At 40.0% G+C, this 18,567-nt stretch overlaps 1 protein-coding gene across 14 annotated transcripts in view; it reads left to right on the top strand.

Moving 5' to 3' along the window:
• The window catches only part of ERC1 (ELKS/RAB6-interacting/CAST family member 1), a 550,202-nt gene that overhangs the window by 147,279 nt on the left and 384,356 nt on the right, over window positions 1-18,567 (top strand). For 9 of the 14 annotated variants that reach the window (XM_066258688.1, XM_066258695.1, XM_066258683.1 and 6 more), the window contains 2 exons: window positions 38-121; window positions 3,318-3,485. The exons of 1 other annotated variant lie outside the window; for it this stretch is intronic. In XM_066258688.1, coding sequence (XP_066114785.1) covers window positions 38-121; window positions 3,318-3,485 — 252 coding nt within the window. The remainder of the gene's footprint in view (window positions 1-37; window positions 122-3,317; window positions 3,486-18,567) is intronic. 4 more of the 14 variants (XM_066258691.1, XM_066258697.1, XM_066258687.1 and 1 more) reach the window with 1 other exon arrangement.

An 18,567-nucleotide genomic window follows, 5' to 3' on the forward strand; every position in this document is an offset into this window, starting at 1 on the left:
ATAAACAAGTAAAAAAAGAATAACAATGTCGTGACAGGTAGAGCAACTGAAGGAGGAACTAAGTTCGAAAGAGGCTCAAGGGGAGGAGCTGAAAAAGAGAGCGGCTGGTCTTCAGGCTGAGGTCTTTGCCGTAAGATTTACCCTTTTGTGTGCAGTGATCCCACAGTGGGACCCTGCTAGCTCTGGCTTCTGGGTGGCTTGTACTTTCATTTTCTATGGTTGGCAGCTTTGTCCAGTACTGGCACTAACCAGCCTGCTCTGCTCGTTAACCAACTCCTGTTTAGCACTTTGAACCACATGTCACTTTGTGTGTAGTGAGCCCTCACGTGTTCTGGAAACCCTTACCTGGTTCTTTATTGTTGCTGTTGTCACTGAATGAATGGTACTTCAAAGCTTGTTTTTTCTCAACTCCTTTCCTATAACTAGAGATTTGTTGGTTTCTATGAATGGTAGTCTCTTTTTCTTCCTAGGTATATGCAGATGTTCTAGGTTCATCCCTAGTATTTATTTGAATGTTGAAATTCTTAGTAAAGTGCTTTACCTTCATATGTAGACATCTTTAAGTCCCCATTTGGTGATTTTGCAATAAATGTTACTTTCTTTAGAACAAATGAATAGAAGGTAGTTAGCTTACTTAGAATTACCTAGTAAATTATAATTAGCATGAAACTTAAAGTTTCTAAATCTAATTGTCTTCTTTCTAAAGAACTTAAAATTAATTTCAAAATAATAAAATAACTAACACTTGAGCACTTATTATTTTTTTTAATTTTATTTATTTATTTTAGAGAGGAGAGAGAAAGGGAGAGAGAGACAGAGACAGGGGGGAGGAGCTGGAAGCATCAACTCCCGTATGTGCCTTGACCAGGCAAGCCCAGGGTTTCAAACTGGCGACCTCAGCATTTCTAGGTTGACGCTTTATCCACTGCGCCACCACAGGTCAGGCTGAGCACTTATTTTTATAAGCATTTTATAACCTACTAAGGTAGGTGTATTATCAATCACCCCAATTGATAGATGAGGAAACTGAGCTAACAGAGTCGTGCTTAGGAATCACAGCTTAAGTAAGAGGTAGAGTTTAATTTTTACACAGTAATTTGGTTCCAGAACCTGTGCTTGTAAGCTCTTCACTCTCCTGCCCTTGTGTACTGCTGTGCAACCATCTGTCACACAAATGTCAGAAAAAAAGTGTTTGAAAATAATTGTGGGATAAGACTAGAATGCAGCATTATAAAAACCTGGAAATTTGGTGTGTTCACTATTTATGGACTACATTATAGTGTAGATAGAGAAATGAAATATTTTGTCTGAAAGGTTTATCTGTTAGGTTTGTGGTAACCATGCATTGCCTAGAGAAGTTAATCCATAACTATTTTTTTCTCAGCTACTATTCATTCATTTCTTTTTGTGTCAAACAACAGGCTAAACACATTCCATACATTATTTTATTTAATCTGTAAACAGCACAGTGGCACTGGTTTACTTTCTCCATATTACTGATCAGGAAACCAAAGCTTGGGAAGGTAAAATAATTACTCAAAGACGTACTCATTCTCACCTGTGAGTGACTGTGAAGCCTTGTATTCCTAACTTTTAAGTAAAATTTGTGCTTCTAAACTTTGCTTTCAATGTAGAATATTTTCTCCCCTTTATCAGTCTTTTATGGTCAATATAGCATTATTTGAAGATTAATAATTCAGAAGATAGGAAACAGAGGTTATATTTGTTTTTGATCACACAATTAGAGGTAGCTGGAAATTTGAGTAGTCTTTAAGCCATAGTTTGTTAGCTGAGGAAGTGATAATACTTTGAATATTCCTCCTGAATATTCATTCATACAGCAAGTGCATTTTTAGTGCATTCTGTATGTTAGGGATAGGCTAATACAATGTTTGTTTGATGCTTGTTAGTAGTGGGATGGTATGAAAAACCATTGTACCATTACAGTATGTAGTAAATCCTGGTGCATATCTGTATAACAGGATGAAAATAGTTGGCATTTATAATTATCTTCCACTGATGTCCTTAGTATCCTCAAGTACTTTGCATGCAATAAATACACATATTTGTTGAATGAATAACTATATCTGGAAATAAGGTTTCATGCATATGAGAAATGTGCTTGTTTTCTTGATGAAACAGAAGAGTAAATTAGAAATTTATTTCTAGGGCTTTTTAAAAGTCTAATTTTAATTAAAGTAAAAGATATATTTTTCATGGGAAATTGTTCTGAAAAGCTTTGTCCATTATATCTAAAGTTATTACAATAAAATGCATATATTTCATTTAAAAATATTAAAGTACTTTTTATTTCATTAGTGATACTGAAATTACTGAATTGTCAGATTTATACTTCTAATAATTAATCTATCTTTCAGTGCCCACTTACCTCGCTAGGCAGTAGACAATGTAAAAGCAAATCTGATTTCTGTTTATTTGACTTACATTTAGAATAAAAGAATGTTGTTAAAAACTCTTAAAAAACAAATGTAAAAGAGATGTTAGAAATAAGTGTTTTCTAAATTAAGATGAGAGAAATTCACAGGAGAATGAATGGCACCTATTGATTAATGGATTACTCTCAAATTACACATGTAGATGCTCAGAGAATGAGAGTTCTGCATTCTCTACTTAGGTCATCTCCATTTAGTTGGAATGACATGCTGTAATTTGTAAGTGGAATCTTTTCTTAGGTCTTACTTCTAACTCATCAAAATGATAGGATTTTTTAAAAGCACGTATTTATAATGCTTTACAACTCAAAGTGGCTTTTAAGATAGGGGTTTTATGTAAACTTTTGTTTGAGAATGAGAAAAAAATCTAAAAAATAAAAAATACAGCAGTAGTGGCTTTTAAATTTGAATAGTAATACTACGAAGTTTCTTTTTTCCTTCTAATCTACATCTAACGCTAATCTTGCTTTATGTTCCAAAGAGGTCTGACTTCACAAAATGAAAACTGTTTTATCAAAATAGTGTTGTTTATATTCTTACTGCTGCTATCTATAGTCCTCTAATTGAATTGGGATTTTTTCCTTCCATTCTTTTTCTAAAGGATTTCAAAATTGTTTAGGAGACACAATGAAAACTGGAGATTTCTCTGTTAGTCAAATAAATTGTGTTGTTTTTTGGGGGGATGGAGTGGGGATGGGGGTGGTTATCTAAGATTGGATGATGCAAAGAGATGAATTATGTCCTGTCATAAAACTAATGCTGCTTTTAGTTTCGTATCTTGTGACTTAGATATGTCAAAGATCCAGGTCAGAGGTAGTTGTTTCATTTCTTATGTTCCTGACAGCATTTTATTTTCTTCTGTAGATTGGTCAGGTGAAGCAGGAGCTCTCCAGAAAGGACACAGAACTGCTAGCTCTGCAGACAAAGCTAGAAACCCTCACAAACCAGTTCTCTGACAGTAAGCAGCACATAGAGGTGCTGAAGGAGTCCTTGACTGCTAAGGAGCAGAGGGCTGCCATCCTGCAGACCGAGGTAAAAACAGTTCTGGGATTTGTACCTGTGCTGTTTTTGTTCTGCTTAGATTTGGCAGAATGATTAATTCTATAGCAATGTGATGAGTTACTATACTAAAATATAACCACCTTGTTTTTGGATCTAACAAGTTAAAACTGGTGCAGTTTATATATGTTTTTGATACTTTGGACTTTCAGTACTTCTAAGTATACTTTAACATTATGAAATGAAACATAGTTGTAAAAAATAAATCTAAATGAAGCTTTTGTTTCCACCCATGGTAAATCTTCTGTGGTCATGAATGGCAGTGAGCTTGGTTACACCGTGTTTGGATTAAGTGTTCCTAATTTTTATATTTTTAATAGTTTTAAGTAGACAACCTGTGGAATCTACAAATTTTCTGGATAGATCTTGTCTTGAACTATGAATCATTAAACAATGTACCTTCATATCCTGCTTGAAAATAAAATTAATATTTTTAGAAATCTTAGATTATCTAGTCTATATAAGTCCTGACTGATTTCAAGTAGGAATGCACTAAATATTTCCAGACAGATGAGAATATCATATTTGCAATAAGAGGGAGTTAATGATGCTATTTGGATTTACTGTCTTTATGTAAATTTTTTAAAGCTCTCAGTGAAATAGGAAATTGAGGTAGGAATAGGTAAGTAGTTCTGCTTTATAGAAGAAAAATAAAGCATATAGTGCAGATTAGTTTTTCCTTTCCTGTAAAGAACCAGATCATAGATGAATAAGGGCATAGTTTGATGGAGAAAAGGGATGGGGAGTAAAAAGAATGCATGAAAACACCCTAGACCCCAAAGATCAGAATCTTCAAGTGAGGAGGAATGTGAAAGTGACCAAAACTATTTCATGTAATATTTTTGTACCATTTGGGACTTTATTGAAAGTGAGAGATTTGGATGGCTTATTTGTAATTCTCCTTATAACTTATTTTTTTCAATTTTAATCATGTTTTATTTTATTATCATATCAACTCCATTCTATCTCAGAGGGATATTTTGGGTATAAATGAGTGTCACAGTTAATAAGAGTCATAGTTCCTGAGTTAGAACTTTAGCCTCACCACTTACTTATGTGGATGCACGATCCCGGGCATTTTATGTAACTTCATTGGGCCTCACTTTCCACCTTTTGTAAGATGAGTGCCTATCTCATAAGATTGTTAGGATTCGCTAGCTAGTCACACCCAGGGCCTGGCACTTACCATAAGGTCTTTGTGTGGTAGTTATTGTCAACATGGTAATTTTTGTAATAAAATCAGCTAACATATAAGCTTTTAAAATATTAAGAGAACATAGTTGGCTTTCTTCTCATTGGCATACATTTTATGTAGAAGATCTGCTCTTTCATATTTTTATTAAGTTAAATTTAGGTTTATTTAGGTTATTTCAAATGTAAAATCTGGAAAATGTTTTCTGCAAAGTTATTAATTTATAGCTTTATTTGAGTTTTTCACTTAAGTAACTGGTGTGCATGCAGTACTCCAAAAGGGTCAGAAGAGGGTGTGAGTGTTTCAGACGTGAGCCTGCTTCCAAATTGGCAACTGTGACAGCATCTTGGATGGCAGGGGCAGGGGTCCAAACCAGGGAAATAGGCAGCTGGTTAATGATAATGCAAACATTTAAAAGCTTGTCACATTATAATAAATGGTTTTTCCTCTTAATTCATCCTTCTCTTTGTATCCCTCTCAAAAAATGCTTTTATTAACTAGATCTCACACAGACGGGCTTGTGATTGGTCTCTTGTACCATAGAGAATAAAGACTGTTATCATTCTTGAATGGTTATTATATTTGTTTTCAGCCATTGTGGGAGTAACTGAATTTCAGTGATTACCTCATAAGTTACTAGGATAATTGCTCAAATATATCTGTCCCATTCTAAAATAACACACACACACACACACACACACACACACACACACGCAGACACACACAAACTCCCCTTTGAATTTGGGATTATTATATGAATGTACTATACGTGCTTATTAGCATTTACTATTTTTCTTAAATTACTCTGGTGACACTTGACAAGAGTCACTTTTCTCAAAGCAACCATCTCATGTTAGAGCCAATGGTAAGTAGTTTGAACCAACTTTTTGAAAATTTTCATATATTTCTATAATTTGATATTGATTTTGTATTTCTGCAGCTATCCTAAACTTTGATCCAATTCTGACATCACTAAGTTAAACACATTTGAGAAAGAACATGGATCAAAGAGTTATTTTTTAATTTTAAAATTCTTTAAGGAAGAAAAGGATATTGGAAAAGACTTGTTCTCTTCCTGTTCAGGGTCCAGGGAATAAGGCCCTCTCATATTGGGCAATGTACAATATACAGTATTTGTGGAACTACTTCTTTTTATGAACATGTCTTTTAATCTGTTGATCTTCACAGAAGCATGGGCTTTGGAGTGAGACTTAGGCTTGAAACACAACCCTCTGGATTTATTATTTATGTGACCTTGGATGAGTTTCTTTTACCTCTTTAATACTTCATTTCCTCATCTCTAAATGAACATAAAATATTAGCAGCCGCCTAAGGTTAATATGGATAGAATAGATGTATATAAGTCTCATCTGAATTTGGATGGAAATATTAAATATCAGTGGGTTAAAAATGAAAAAAAAAAACCTTAAAGTTTACAATTTTATTTTACTTAATCTCTTCTTTTATTTAATCTTTAGAATATTGGTATGGGTTAGGCAAGACAATATTCTTGCTTTGCAGTTGAGAATTATGTAAAGTATTTAATTAGCACATTACTTTTTTTTTTTTTTTTCCCATTTTTCTGAAGCTGGAAACAGGGAGAGACAGTCAGACAGACTCCCGCATGCGCCCGACCGGGATCCACCTGGCTCGCCCACCAGGGGCGACGCTCTGCCCACCAGGGGGCGATGCTCTGCCCATCCTGGGCGTCGCCATATTGCGACCAGAGCCACTCTAGCGCCTGAGGCAGAGGCCACAGAGCCATCCCCAGCGCCCGGGCCATCTTTGCTCCAATGGAGCCTTGGCTGCGGGAGGGGAAGAGAGAGACAGAGACGAAAGCGCGGCGGAGGGGTGGAGAAGCAAATGGGCGCTTCTCCTGTGTGCCCTGGCCGGGAATCGAACCCGGGTCCTCCGCACGCTGGGCCGACGCTCTACCGCTGAGCCAACCGGCCAGGGCAGCACATTACTTTTGATTGACACTTGGGACCAATCTCATTAGTAACGCAGAGATGTTCACTATTGGTTACAGTATTATTCAGAATTTTTCTATTTTATGCCCATTTTCTTGTTCCTATATCTTTACTTTCTATTTAATTTTATTTTTAAAATTTTTGTTGAATTTATTGGGGTGATATTGGTTAATAAAATTATATAGGCTTCATGTGTACAACTCTGTAACACATCATCTGTACATTGCACTTTGTGTTCACCTCCCCAAGTCAAGTGTTCTTCCATCACCATTTATCCCCTTTTCCCTCTTCTGCCTGCCTCTCTAGCCCCTTTCCATCTTATGATCACCATACTATTGACTGTGTCTGTGAATCTTTTTTTTGCTTAACCCCTCACCTTTTTTACACAGGCCACCCCCCAACAACTGTCAGTCTGTTAGTCTGTTTTCTGTATTAGAGTCCATTTCTATTTTATTTATTAGTTTATTTGGTTCACTAGATTCCACATATAAGTGAAATCATGTGATATTTGCCTTTTTCTGACTGGCTTTATTTCACTTAGCATAATAATCTCCAGGTCCATCCATGCTGTTGCAAAAGATAAGATTTCCTTTTTTTTACAGTTACCTAGTATTGCATTGTGTAAATGAACCACTGCTTTTTTTATTCACTCATCTATTGATGGACATTTGGGCTTCTTCCAAATCTTGGCTATTATAAAGAACACTGCAGTGAACATAAAGGTGCATATATTCCTTCGAATCAGTGTTTCAAGTTTTTCCAGATATAGTCCCAGAAGTAGATTGCTGGGTCATAAGGCAGTTCAATTTTTAATTTTTTGAGGTAACACCATACTGCTTTCCACAGTGACTGCACCAGTCTGCATTCCCACCAACAGTGCAGGAGGGTTCTCTTTTCTCCACACCCTCACCAGCACTTGTTTGTTTATTTTTTTCATGATAGCTATTCTGACAGCTGATAGCTCATTGTGGTTTTAATTTGCATCTCTTTGATGATTAGAGACATTGATAATTTTTTTTCATATTTCTGTTGGTCATCTATATATCCTCTTTGGAAAAGTCTCTATTCAGGTTCTTTTTCTATTTTTTAAATTGGGTTGTGTCTTCCTGGTGTCGAGTTGTGTGAGTTTTTTATATATTTTGGAAATTAATCCCTTATTAGATGTATTGGTGAATATAGTCTTCCATTTACTAGGTTGTGTTTTCATTTTGTTCATGGTTTCCTTTACTGTGCAACAACTTTTAGTTTGATATAGTCCCATTTGTTTACTTTTTCTTTTGTTTCCCTTGTCCATGGAAATAGATTAGAAAAAATATTGCTATGAGAAAAGTCTGAGATTTTATTGCCTGATTTTCTTTTAAGATTTTTACTTCTTTTTTTTTTTTTACAGAGACAGAGAGAGAGAGTCAGAGAGAGGGATAGATAGGGACAGACAGACAGGAACGGAGAGCATCAATCATTAGTTTTTCATTACGCATTGCAACACCTTAATTGTTCATTGATTGCCTTCTCATATGTGCCTTGACTACAGGCCTTCAGCAGACTGAGTAACCCCTTGCTGGAGCCAGCGACCTTGGCTCAAGCTGGTGAGCTTTTGCTCAAACCAGATGAGCCCGCGCTCAAGCTGACGAACTCGGGGTCTCGAACCTGGGTCTTCCGCATCCCAGTCTGACGCTCTATCCACTGCGCCACCACCCGGTCAGGCTCTTCTAAGATTTTTATGGTTTCAAGGTTAACATTTAAGTCTGATTCATTTTGAGTTTATTCTTGTGTGTTATGTAAGAAGGTGGTCTAGTTTCATTTTTTTAAACGTATCTCTCCAATATTACCAGTACCATTTATTGAAAACACTGTCTTGACTCCATCATACATTCTTGTCTCCTTTGTTGAATATTAATTGACTGTAAAGGCATTGGTTTATTTCTGAGATCTCTGTTCTGTCCCATTGATGTATGTCTGTTTTTATGCCACTCTCATGCTGTTTTGATTACTATGGCCTTGTATTATAGTTTGCTATCAGAGAGTCTGATTCCTCCAAATTTGTTTTTACTTCTCAAGATAACTGTAGCTTTTCAGGGTCATTTGTGGTTCTCTATATATAAATATTTGAAATATTGTTCTATGAATGTGCCATTAGTATCTTGATAGGAATTGTGTTAAATCTATAGATTGTTTTGGGTAGTGTGGACCTTTTTTTTTATTTTTTAATTTTTTTAATTTATTTTTTTATTTTTTGTATTTTTCCAAAGCTGGAAACGGGGAGGCAGTCAGACAGACTCCCGCATGCGCCCGACCGGGATCCACCCGGCATGCCCACCAGGGGGCGACGCTCTGCCCATCTTGGGGCGTCGCTCTGCTGCAATCTGAGCCATTCTAGCGCCTGAGGCAGAGGCCACAGAGCCATCCTCAGGGCCCAGGCAAACTTTGCTCCAGTGGAGCCCTGGCTGTGGGAGGGGAAGAGAGAGAGAGGAAGGAGAGGGGGAGGGGTGGAGAAGCAGATGGGTGCTTCTCAACTGTGTGCCCTGGCCGGGAATCGAATCTGGGACTCCTGCACGCCAGGCCGACGCTCTACCACTGAGCCAACCGGCCAGGGCCGGTATGGACCTTTTAATGTTAATTATTTCTATCCACAAACACGGTATATGCTTCCACTTATTTGTATCTTCAGTTTTTTCCTCAGTGTCTTATAATTTTCTGAGTACAGGTCTTTAAATTTATTTCTACATATTTTATTATTTTTTGAAGGAATTGTAAATGATATTGTTTTCTTTTATGATAGATCATTATTGGTGTTTAAAATGCAACTGATTTGTGGATGTTTATTTTGTGTACTGCTACTTTACTGAATTTATTTATTCTAGTAGTTTTTTGATGCAAAATTAAGGATTCGCTATACAATATACAATATCATATCTGCAAATAATGACAGTTTTAGCTCTTCCTTTGCAATTTGGATGCCTTTTATTTCTTCTTGTCTGATTGCTGTGGCTAGGACTTCCAGTATGATGTTAAATAAGAGTGGTAAAAGCAGAGACCCTTGTCTTGTTCCTGATCTTAAGGGAAATGCTTATAGTTTTTGCCCATTGAGTGTGACATTGGCTATGATCTTGTCATATATGGCCTTTATTATGATATGTTGAGGTATGTTCCTTCTATTTCCACTTTTCTGAGAGTTTTTATTATAAATGGGTGTTGCATTTTATCAAATTCTTTCTTGCATATATTGATGTGATCATATGATTTTTATCCTTCATTTTGTTTATGTGGTTATCGTGTTTATTGATTTGCAGGTATGGCACCAGCCTGGCATTCCTGGAATAAATTACAGTTGGTCATGGTGTATGATATTTTTAATGTATTGCTGGATCTAGTTTGTAATATTTTGTTGAAGATTTTAGCATCTGTGTTAATCATGGATATTGACCTATAATTTTCTTCCTTTGTAGTGTCTTTATCTGGTTTTGGAATTAGAATAATGTTTACCTCATAAAATGAGTTTGAGAATCTTCCTGGCTCTTGAAATTTTTGGAATAGTTTGGGAAGTATAGATGTTCTTCTTTGAATAATTGGCAAATGTCACCTGGGAAGCCATCCAGTTCAGGACTATTGTTTATTCGGAGTTTTTTGAATACTGCTTCAGTTTCATTAGTTGCACTCTGTCCTGTCAGATTTTCTGATTTTTCCTGTGTCAGTTTTGTGTTTGTATTTTCTGTGCCTGGGTAGTGTGGGAGGAGTCAACCTGTGTATAAGGGTCAACTTCCTCCTTCTTAGAGCTGAGGGCAACTGTAAAAGGGCCCAAGCTCCTTAAGATTTGCCTCTACCTTTCAGCTGTGCCACCTTCCCTTGCAGCTGTCTAGTCTTTCCGCAGAGACTTGGGTAGAAAGCCTGTAGAGTGGGCTCAGACTGGCCTCACCCTACAAACCCTTCCACCAGTTGCAAGCTTGGTAGTGTAGGGCAACTGAGGTTGGGAGGACAGCATTAGTAAGATCCTATACTTGGAGGGAGGTCACTTGGTCAGGCACTTGGTACTGGGAAAGTGGCTCCTACTCCAAAGCCTAATCCCTCAGCCACTGCTGGATACTCCAATTCTCTCTCTCCCCAGAGAGCTGAGCAGCAGGTTCAGGTTGGGTGGGGCCAACAGTCCCCTCTGCAGAAGCTCTTCTAGCTGGGGGAGGGGGGGCCCTGGGCTCAGGGAGGAGACAGAGAGTCTCCACTGGGGCTATTTGGAACTCTTCCCCCAGGAGGTGGCTAAGCCCCTCAACTTATCCCAACAGTAGGCTCCAAGGAACTCACTCTTTGGATGTCTGAGCTCTCAGCTTCTGTTCCAGGCCCTGTGGAGCTTAGCCCAGCGGGGCGGAATATCTAGGACTTGGGCCGGCTGACTGAGAGGCTCTGCTTCGTCCAGTGCATTCGAGCTGCTGTGCGGGCACTGACCACCGAAAGCAGAATTCACATCAGCTGGGTTTGGTGTCTGACAAGTTCTCCCTTTGGATGTGCTGCTTGTAATACTAGTCTGATCCTGCTCTGATGTCTGTAACTGGCCACTGGATGTGTTGGTTCTGGGCCCCTTAGGAGGGGACCTGGTGCAGACCAGTGTAAGACACTGCCTGTAATTGGCCGTCAGCAACCTGTTTGGAGCTTCAAGTGATTTTCTGCTGGGCTTAGGTGCATGTGGAAGTGCCTAGCTGCACACCTAGGCTGGATTTTACCAGCACTGGGTGCCTCCCAAGGCTTCTTGAGAGGCACCTCCTGCTGCCTCTGTCTGTTAGGCTCTACCCCTGAAAACACCTCTGAGATGGTAGGGAGGCTGGGAAAGGTGGTGGGTGTGGCTCCCACTTCAGAGCCCCAGGTGTCGGTCAGTTCTAAATTTCTTCTCAGAACTCAGTAGGGTGTAGCCACTAGGAGTTGGGTGGTTAGGGCCTCTGAAACCCAGGGATGTGGTCTGCCAACAGCCTGAACAGTTTTTACGGAATCTCTTGTGAGACGGAAGCACCAGTTGTATTCTCAGGAAAGTGGGGAGAATAGCTCCAGCCTCAAATCCAGACACCTGAGTAACTGTTACCCCAGAGGCTGTTAAACCGTCTGCTCCTTGGCCAAGGCTCCTTACTTCTCTGCAGGGCTCAATCTCTGTAGGGTGGGGCAAGAGAGATTCCCAAGGGTAGGGCAGTTCATTGCTTTCTCCCAGGATGATGCTACACAGGGGAGTGCATTACCCAAGAAAGATGGCAACTGTGGTCTTGTAGTATAATTCAGCACAGGGGTTCTAGTGGCTTTCCCACCACTGTGTGTCTCCCCAGGGCCACAAATCTCAGACTTTCTTCATGTGACTCTAGTCTGCTCAGCTCTCCCTTCGGCCAAGCCCCAGGTAAGTGGCTGTGAATGAGATTTTCTGCATTGGTCCTTTAAGAAGGTACCTGCATCTCTGCAGTCCCTGTCTCTTTCTGGCAGACAGAAACCTTGCTGCTTTTCACAGCCAAATGCTATGTGGGCCCCTCTTCTCGGCTTTGATGTTATAGGCTGAAGAGCTCTGTTTGGGAGTTAGGCCCTACACTTCTCAGAGTTAACCACATGCCACCGCAGCTGAGATGTCCCTCTCGAACTTCTGCCACTACTCGTGGGAGTAGGGGCAGCCCTTTTTGCATTTCTGCCCTTCCTGCCCATTTTCAAGTGGCTTCTTCTGGGAATTCTTGGTTATAAGATTCCTTTTCATTTAGTCTTGAGTTGGTTTCTCAGGATGATTGTTCTTAAATTTAGTTATAACTCCAATTTGGTTCTGGGAGGAGGTGAGTGGATCATCCTCTTACTGGGTCACCATCTTGGATCTAGATCGAGAATTCTTCCTTTGTCATTAGTTTTGTTTTTTTTTTTAATTTTTTTTTCTTCTCATTTTTCTGAAGCTGGAAACAGGGAGAGACAGTCAGACAGACTCCTGCATGCGCCCGACCGGGATCCACCTGGCACGCCCACCAGGGGTGACACTCTGCCCACCAGGGGGCGATGCTCTGCCCATCCTGGGCGTCACCATGTTGCGACCAGAGCCACTCTAGCGCCTGAGGCAGAGGCCACAGAGCCATCCCCAGCGCTCGGGCCATCTTTGCTCCAATGGAGCCTTGGCTGCGGGAGGGGAAGAGAGAGACAGAGAGGAAGGCGCGGCGGAGGGGTGGAGAAGCAAATGGACGCTTCTCCTGTGTGCCCTGGCCGGGAATCGAACCCGGGTCCTCCGCACGCTAGGCCGACGCTCTACCGCTGAGCCAACCGGCCAGGGCTGTCATTAGTTTTTGACAGTTCGAATAAAATCTATCTTGGAGATGGTCTTTGCATTGATATAGTTATGTATTCTGTTAGCTTCCTCTATTCTAAAGTTTAGTTTTTTTCCATAGGCTTAGAAAATTCTCATCAATTATTTTTTTGAGTAAGGTATCTGTTTCTTTCTCCCTCTTCTCATACACCTGTTACCTTATAGGTTGCTCTTTCTAATGTAGTCAGATAATTCTTGTAGAGTTGTTTCATTTTTTAAAAGTCTTAATTCTCTTTTTCCTGCTCCCTCATTCTGGGTATCTTTGAGTTCACTAACCCTCTCTGCACCTGGGCTACTTTGTTTCCAGTGCTGTCTAAAGCATCCCTCTTCTTATTTATTGAATTCTTTAGCTCTAGAATTTTTTTTTAATAGTTTCATTCTCTTTGGTAAAGTATTTCTCTGTTCATAAATTTTATTCCTGAGTTTAGTGAACTGCATGTCTGAGTTTTCTTGTATATTATTGAATTTCTTCATAATAGCTATCTTGAATTCTCTGTCATTTAAGTCACAGTCTTCCATGCCTTCAAATACGGTTCCTGGAGACTTTTAATTATTTTTTTGTACTCCCAAATTAACTTGGTTATTCATGGTATTTGATAGATTGATTTTCTGTCTGCACATTTGATGTAGTGATCTCTTATGCAGATGCTATTTGGCTCTGGACAGTTCAGCAGGTTGATAGGGTATCTTCCAGTAGATGGTGCTATAGTGCAAGTATTTTTCTTTTCCCTTTACTTGTACTATTTGCACTTCTGGGATTGCAGTGGGCCTGAGAGCTGTAATTAAGGGCAGTGCAGCTAATGGTTGTCTTCTCTGTGACCAGTCACCTTGGTTATGGGGCACTACCCCTGTGGTAGTTCCCAGGCACCTCCACCCAGTTCTGCCACAGTGGGGAAGAAGAAAGGGAGATGCCTTTTCCATGAAAAGTGCTTCTGCCTCTTTTATGCTCCAGGCTGTAGTGTTGAGGCTGCAGCCCAACTTCTCCTTTGCTTCTCTGTTCCCTGGAGCTGTGGTGGGCACCAAGCCACATCTGCAGCCAATATCTCTATTCTTTCTTTCTTTTTTTAATTTAGTGAGAGGAGGGGAGTTAGACACAGACTTCCACATGTGCCCTGACCCAGATCCACCTGGCAAGCACAGTAGGGGGCAATGCTCTGCCCATCTGGGGCGTTGCTCCATTGCTCAGCAACCAAGCTCTTCTTAGTGCCAAGGTGGAGGCCATCGAGCCATTCTCAGTGTGCAGGGCCAGCTTGCTCCAGTCGAGTCTTGGCTGCAGGAGGGGGGGGGAGAGAGAGAGAGAAGCAAGAGGAGGAGGGGTAGAAAAGCAGATTGGTGCTTCTCCTTTGTGCCCTGACCAAGAATTGAACCCAGGACATCCACACGCCAGGCTGATGTTCTACCACTGAGCTAATTGCCCAGGGCAACTATCCCTGTTCTTATACTTCCTACCCTGTTCTGCCTCTTCTACTCATCCCAATAATCTTATTTTCAAATGTTCTTATGCATGGAACTTTCAGGAGTGTTTGTGTGTTGAGCAGGGTAGCCTTTACTCAGGTATAGTTGTCCAACTTACAAGTTTAAGGGGCAAAAGATAGATCCTTCTCACTTCATTATGTCTACATTAATTTATTTTAATATATTTTTTTGTATTTTTCTGAAGTTGGAAACGAGGAGGCAGTCAGACAGACTCCCACATGCGCCTGACCGGGATCCACCCGGCATGCCCACCAGGGGGCGATGTTCTGCCCATCTGGGGCGCTGCTCTGTTGCAACTAGAGCCATTCTAGCACCTGAGGCAGAGGCTATAGAGCCATCCTCAGCGCCCGGGCCAACTTTGCTCCTATGGAGCCTTGGCTGCGGGAGGGGAAGAGAGAGACAGAGAGGAAGGAGAAGAGGAGGGGTGGAGAAGCAGATGGGCACTTCTCCTGTGTGCCCCGGCCGGGAATCAAACCTGGGACTCCTGCACGCCAGGCCAACGCTCTACCACTGAGCCAACTGGCCAAGGCTATTTTAATAATTTTTTAAATTGCAGTTTGTATTCTACACTGTTTTGTATTAGTTTCAGGTGTACAGCACAGTGAATAGACATTCATATGAGTTACAAAGTGTTCTCTCTGATAACTCAAGTGCCCACTTGGCACCACAGGTAGTTATTATAGTATTGTTAACTATATTCCCTATGCTTTACCATATATCCCCATGCCTATTTTGCAACTAACATTTAGTACTTCTTTTTCCTTTTCTTATTTTAGATTTTATTTATTGATTTTAGAGAGAGGGGGAGAGAGAGAGTGACAGAAGGAGTGAGTGGGAAGCATCAACTTGTAGTTGTTTCTTGTATGTGCCTTGACCTGGCAAGCCCAGGGATTCAAACTGGTGACCTGAGCATTCCAGGTTGAAACTTTATTCACTGCACCACCACAGGTCAGGCTAACATTTAGTACTTCTTATTCCCATTACCTTTTTAATCCCCCAAAGAAAGAATGAAAGTAAGTTAGTATTCAGTACTAGGAAAAAAACAGAATCAAATCCAAAGAAACAATAAGATAGAGAGTAGTTGATATTAAAAATTAAATAATCTAATCTCTAAATTTTAATGCCAAGGAAATCAAAACATGAACAAAATGACTTGCCTAAGATCACTAAGTATAATTTCCTACCACCACATTTTCTGTTGTTCCCATCTAGAAAGGAGGCTGAGTGAAGGACACTGGGCCCTGTGATTGACAACATACACAAATTTTTTTAAAAAAATTTTAAGCTTGACCAGGCGGTGGCGCAGTGGATAGAGCGTCAGACTGGGATGCAGACGACCCAGGTTCGAGACCCCGAGGTCGCCAGCTTGAGTGCGGGTTCATCTGGTTTGAGCAAAAGCTCACCAGCTTGAACCCAATGTCGCTGGCTCCAGCAAGGGGTTACTCGATCTGCTGAAGGCCCGCGGTCAAGGCACGTATGAGAAAGCAATCAATGAACAACTAAGGTGTTGCAACGCGCAATGAAAAACTAATGATTGATGCTTCTCATCTCTCTTCGTTCCTGTCTGTCTGTCCCTGTCTATCCCTCTCTCTGACTCAGTCTCTGTCTCTGTAAAAAAAAAAAAAAAAAAAAAAAAATTAAAATTTAAGTATAGTTGGTATATAATCTTATATTGGTTATATTAGTTTCAGGTGTACAATATAGTGATTCAACATTGTTATACCTTATAATGGCATCACTCACTAATTCTAGTAATCATTTGTCACTGTGTAAATTTATCACAATATTATCCACTATTTTTCTTTTCCCCTTTTCATCCATTTTCCCTTCCCTTCTGGTAACCGTCCCTTTGGTCTCTGTTTCTATGAGTCTCTTCTTTTGTTTGTTTTAGATTCCATGTATAAGTGAAACCCTATGGTGTTATTCTTTCTCTGCCTGACTTAATTTCACTTAATATGATACCCTCTAGATCCATCCATATTACAAATGGCAAGATTTCGTTCTTTTTTATTGCTGTGTACTATTATTACTCTCTCTCTCTCTCTCTCTACATCTTTATCCATTCCTATCGGTGACCACCTAGGCTGCTTTCATATCTTGGCTATTGTATATAATGTTGCAATAAACATAAGAAACTATTTCTCCAAAGAAGACATAGATGACCAACAGATATATGAAAAGATACTCCACATCACTAATCTACAAGGAACTGTAAATCAAAACCACAATGAGATACCACCTCACCTGAGTCAGAATGGCCATTACCAAAAAGTCAACAAATAACTTTTTCATGAAGATATGAGTAAAGGGACCTCTTGTGCATTGTTAGTGGGACTGCACACTGGTTCAGCTCCTCCAAAGTAAGGAGATTCCCCCCAAAACTAAAAATAGATATACCATACAACCCCCACAGTTCCACTTATTTATCCAAAGAAAACAAGTAATCCTTTTATTTATTTTTTTAGTGTGCAGTCGCATGTGTGCGTGAGAGAGAGAGAGAGAGAGAAAGGGGGGAGAGAGAGAGGAGAGAGGGACAGACAGATATGAAGGGAGAGAGATGAGAAGCATCAACATATATTGTATTTTTCGCTCCATAAGATGCACCTAGGATTTTAAGGAGGAAAATAAGAAAAAAAAAATTCTGAACCAAATGGTGTGTTATAATATTTAATAAAATATACCACAATAATATTTCAACAATGTAAACTCAACAGCAGTATTAACAACCATTAGCACTGTTACTAAAAAATGAGAAGTGACTTTTACGTTCAAATATTCTTCTGAGTTGTCCGGGAACCCACAGCAGCTAAGAAAAATGAACATTTGATCCATAAGAGGCACGGGCATTTTCCCCTCCACTTTTGGGGATAAAAAGTGCGTCTTATGGAGCAAAAAAATAAGGTAATTGCAATACTTTAGTTGTTCATTGATTACTTTCTCATATGTGCCTTGACGGGGTGGGCTCCAGCTGAGCCAGTGACCCCTTGCTCAAACCAGCAACTTTGGGCTTAAGCCAGTGACCATGGGATCATGTCTATGATCTCACACTCAAGCTGGCTACCCCACACTCAAGCTGGAGAGCCTGCGCTCAAGCCAGATGAGCTCACACTCAAGCCAGCGACCTTGGGGTTTTGAAACTGAGTCCTCAGCATCCCAGGATGATGCGCTATCTACTTCACCACTGCCTGGTCAGGCACAAGTGAACCTTTTAAAAAAGTTATTTCAACAAATTACATTGAGCTGTGTTTGAAGCCTCATACCCGACAAAAAGCTAAAGACTTTAGAGAAATATCAGTAAGATCATTCCATAGTGTACAATTTATTTATACTGTACTTTGTTTATGAAAGTAAAGCTGCAAATTTATAATCTAAACAATGTCAACATCATGTCCACTGACTTTCCCTTGAAGATTTATAGCAGACTATGAAGGCACAAATTGGCTCTATGAAGTGTATACTGAAATTGTTACCAGCGAAACTATGAAACTTCGATTCTTGTTTTGCTTGAGAGAAAGAATTCAACCTCGATTCTTGGCTTGCTTGAGAGAAAGAATTCAGTCAAGTGGCAAACTAGAGCAAGCAAAGCAAGGGTTTATTGGCCATGCAGACTACCCTCAGGAAGGCCTGAGAGGGCAACTCACTCTGAGAATGAGGGCCCTAATGAGTTAGAGTTTAGGTATTTATGGGCTTTACCTCCTGGACTTCCCATTCCTGGTTTTCCTTTTTCTTCTTTCCAGCTTCTTCTCATTTATCTGTCTTCATTATATTGCTGTGTGGCTGATACCATATCAGGGAACTCGAGACCACAAGTCTGGGGGTGATGAGGTCTGTTCTAGCTTAAAGATTTACCTACATCCTGATATCAGGAATGCATGGGGGCAGTTCATCGCTCCCCCTCCTTTACCTGTCCCTGTTCATGTCTATCCAGCTCCCTAATGTAACATAATAAGCTATGTATCCCAATAAAAATGTTAATACCCTTGGTCTCTGCAAATCTGGTATTGCTGCCAGCCAACCAAGTTCTCAATGTTGACCTCTCTAAGCCAACACGTCCTCATTCAGGTGTCAGAACTAAGGTCAACTAAGCCTTAAAGCCTTCTCTATGTAAAAACCCTGAGA

Source organism: Saccopteryx bilineata, chromosome 2 (assembly GCF_036850765.1).
Source record: "Saccopteryx bilineata isolate mSacBil1 chromosome 2, mSacBil1_pri_phased_curated, whole genome shotgun sequence".
In the NCBI taxonomy this organism is placed as follows: domain Eukaryota; kingdom Metazoa; phylum Chordata; class Mammalia; order Chiroptera; family Emballonuridae; genus Saccopteryx; species Saccopteryx bilineata.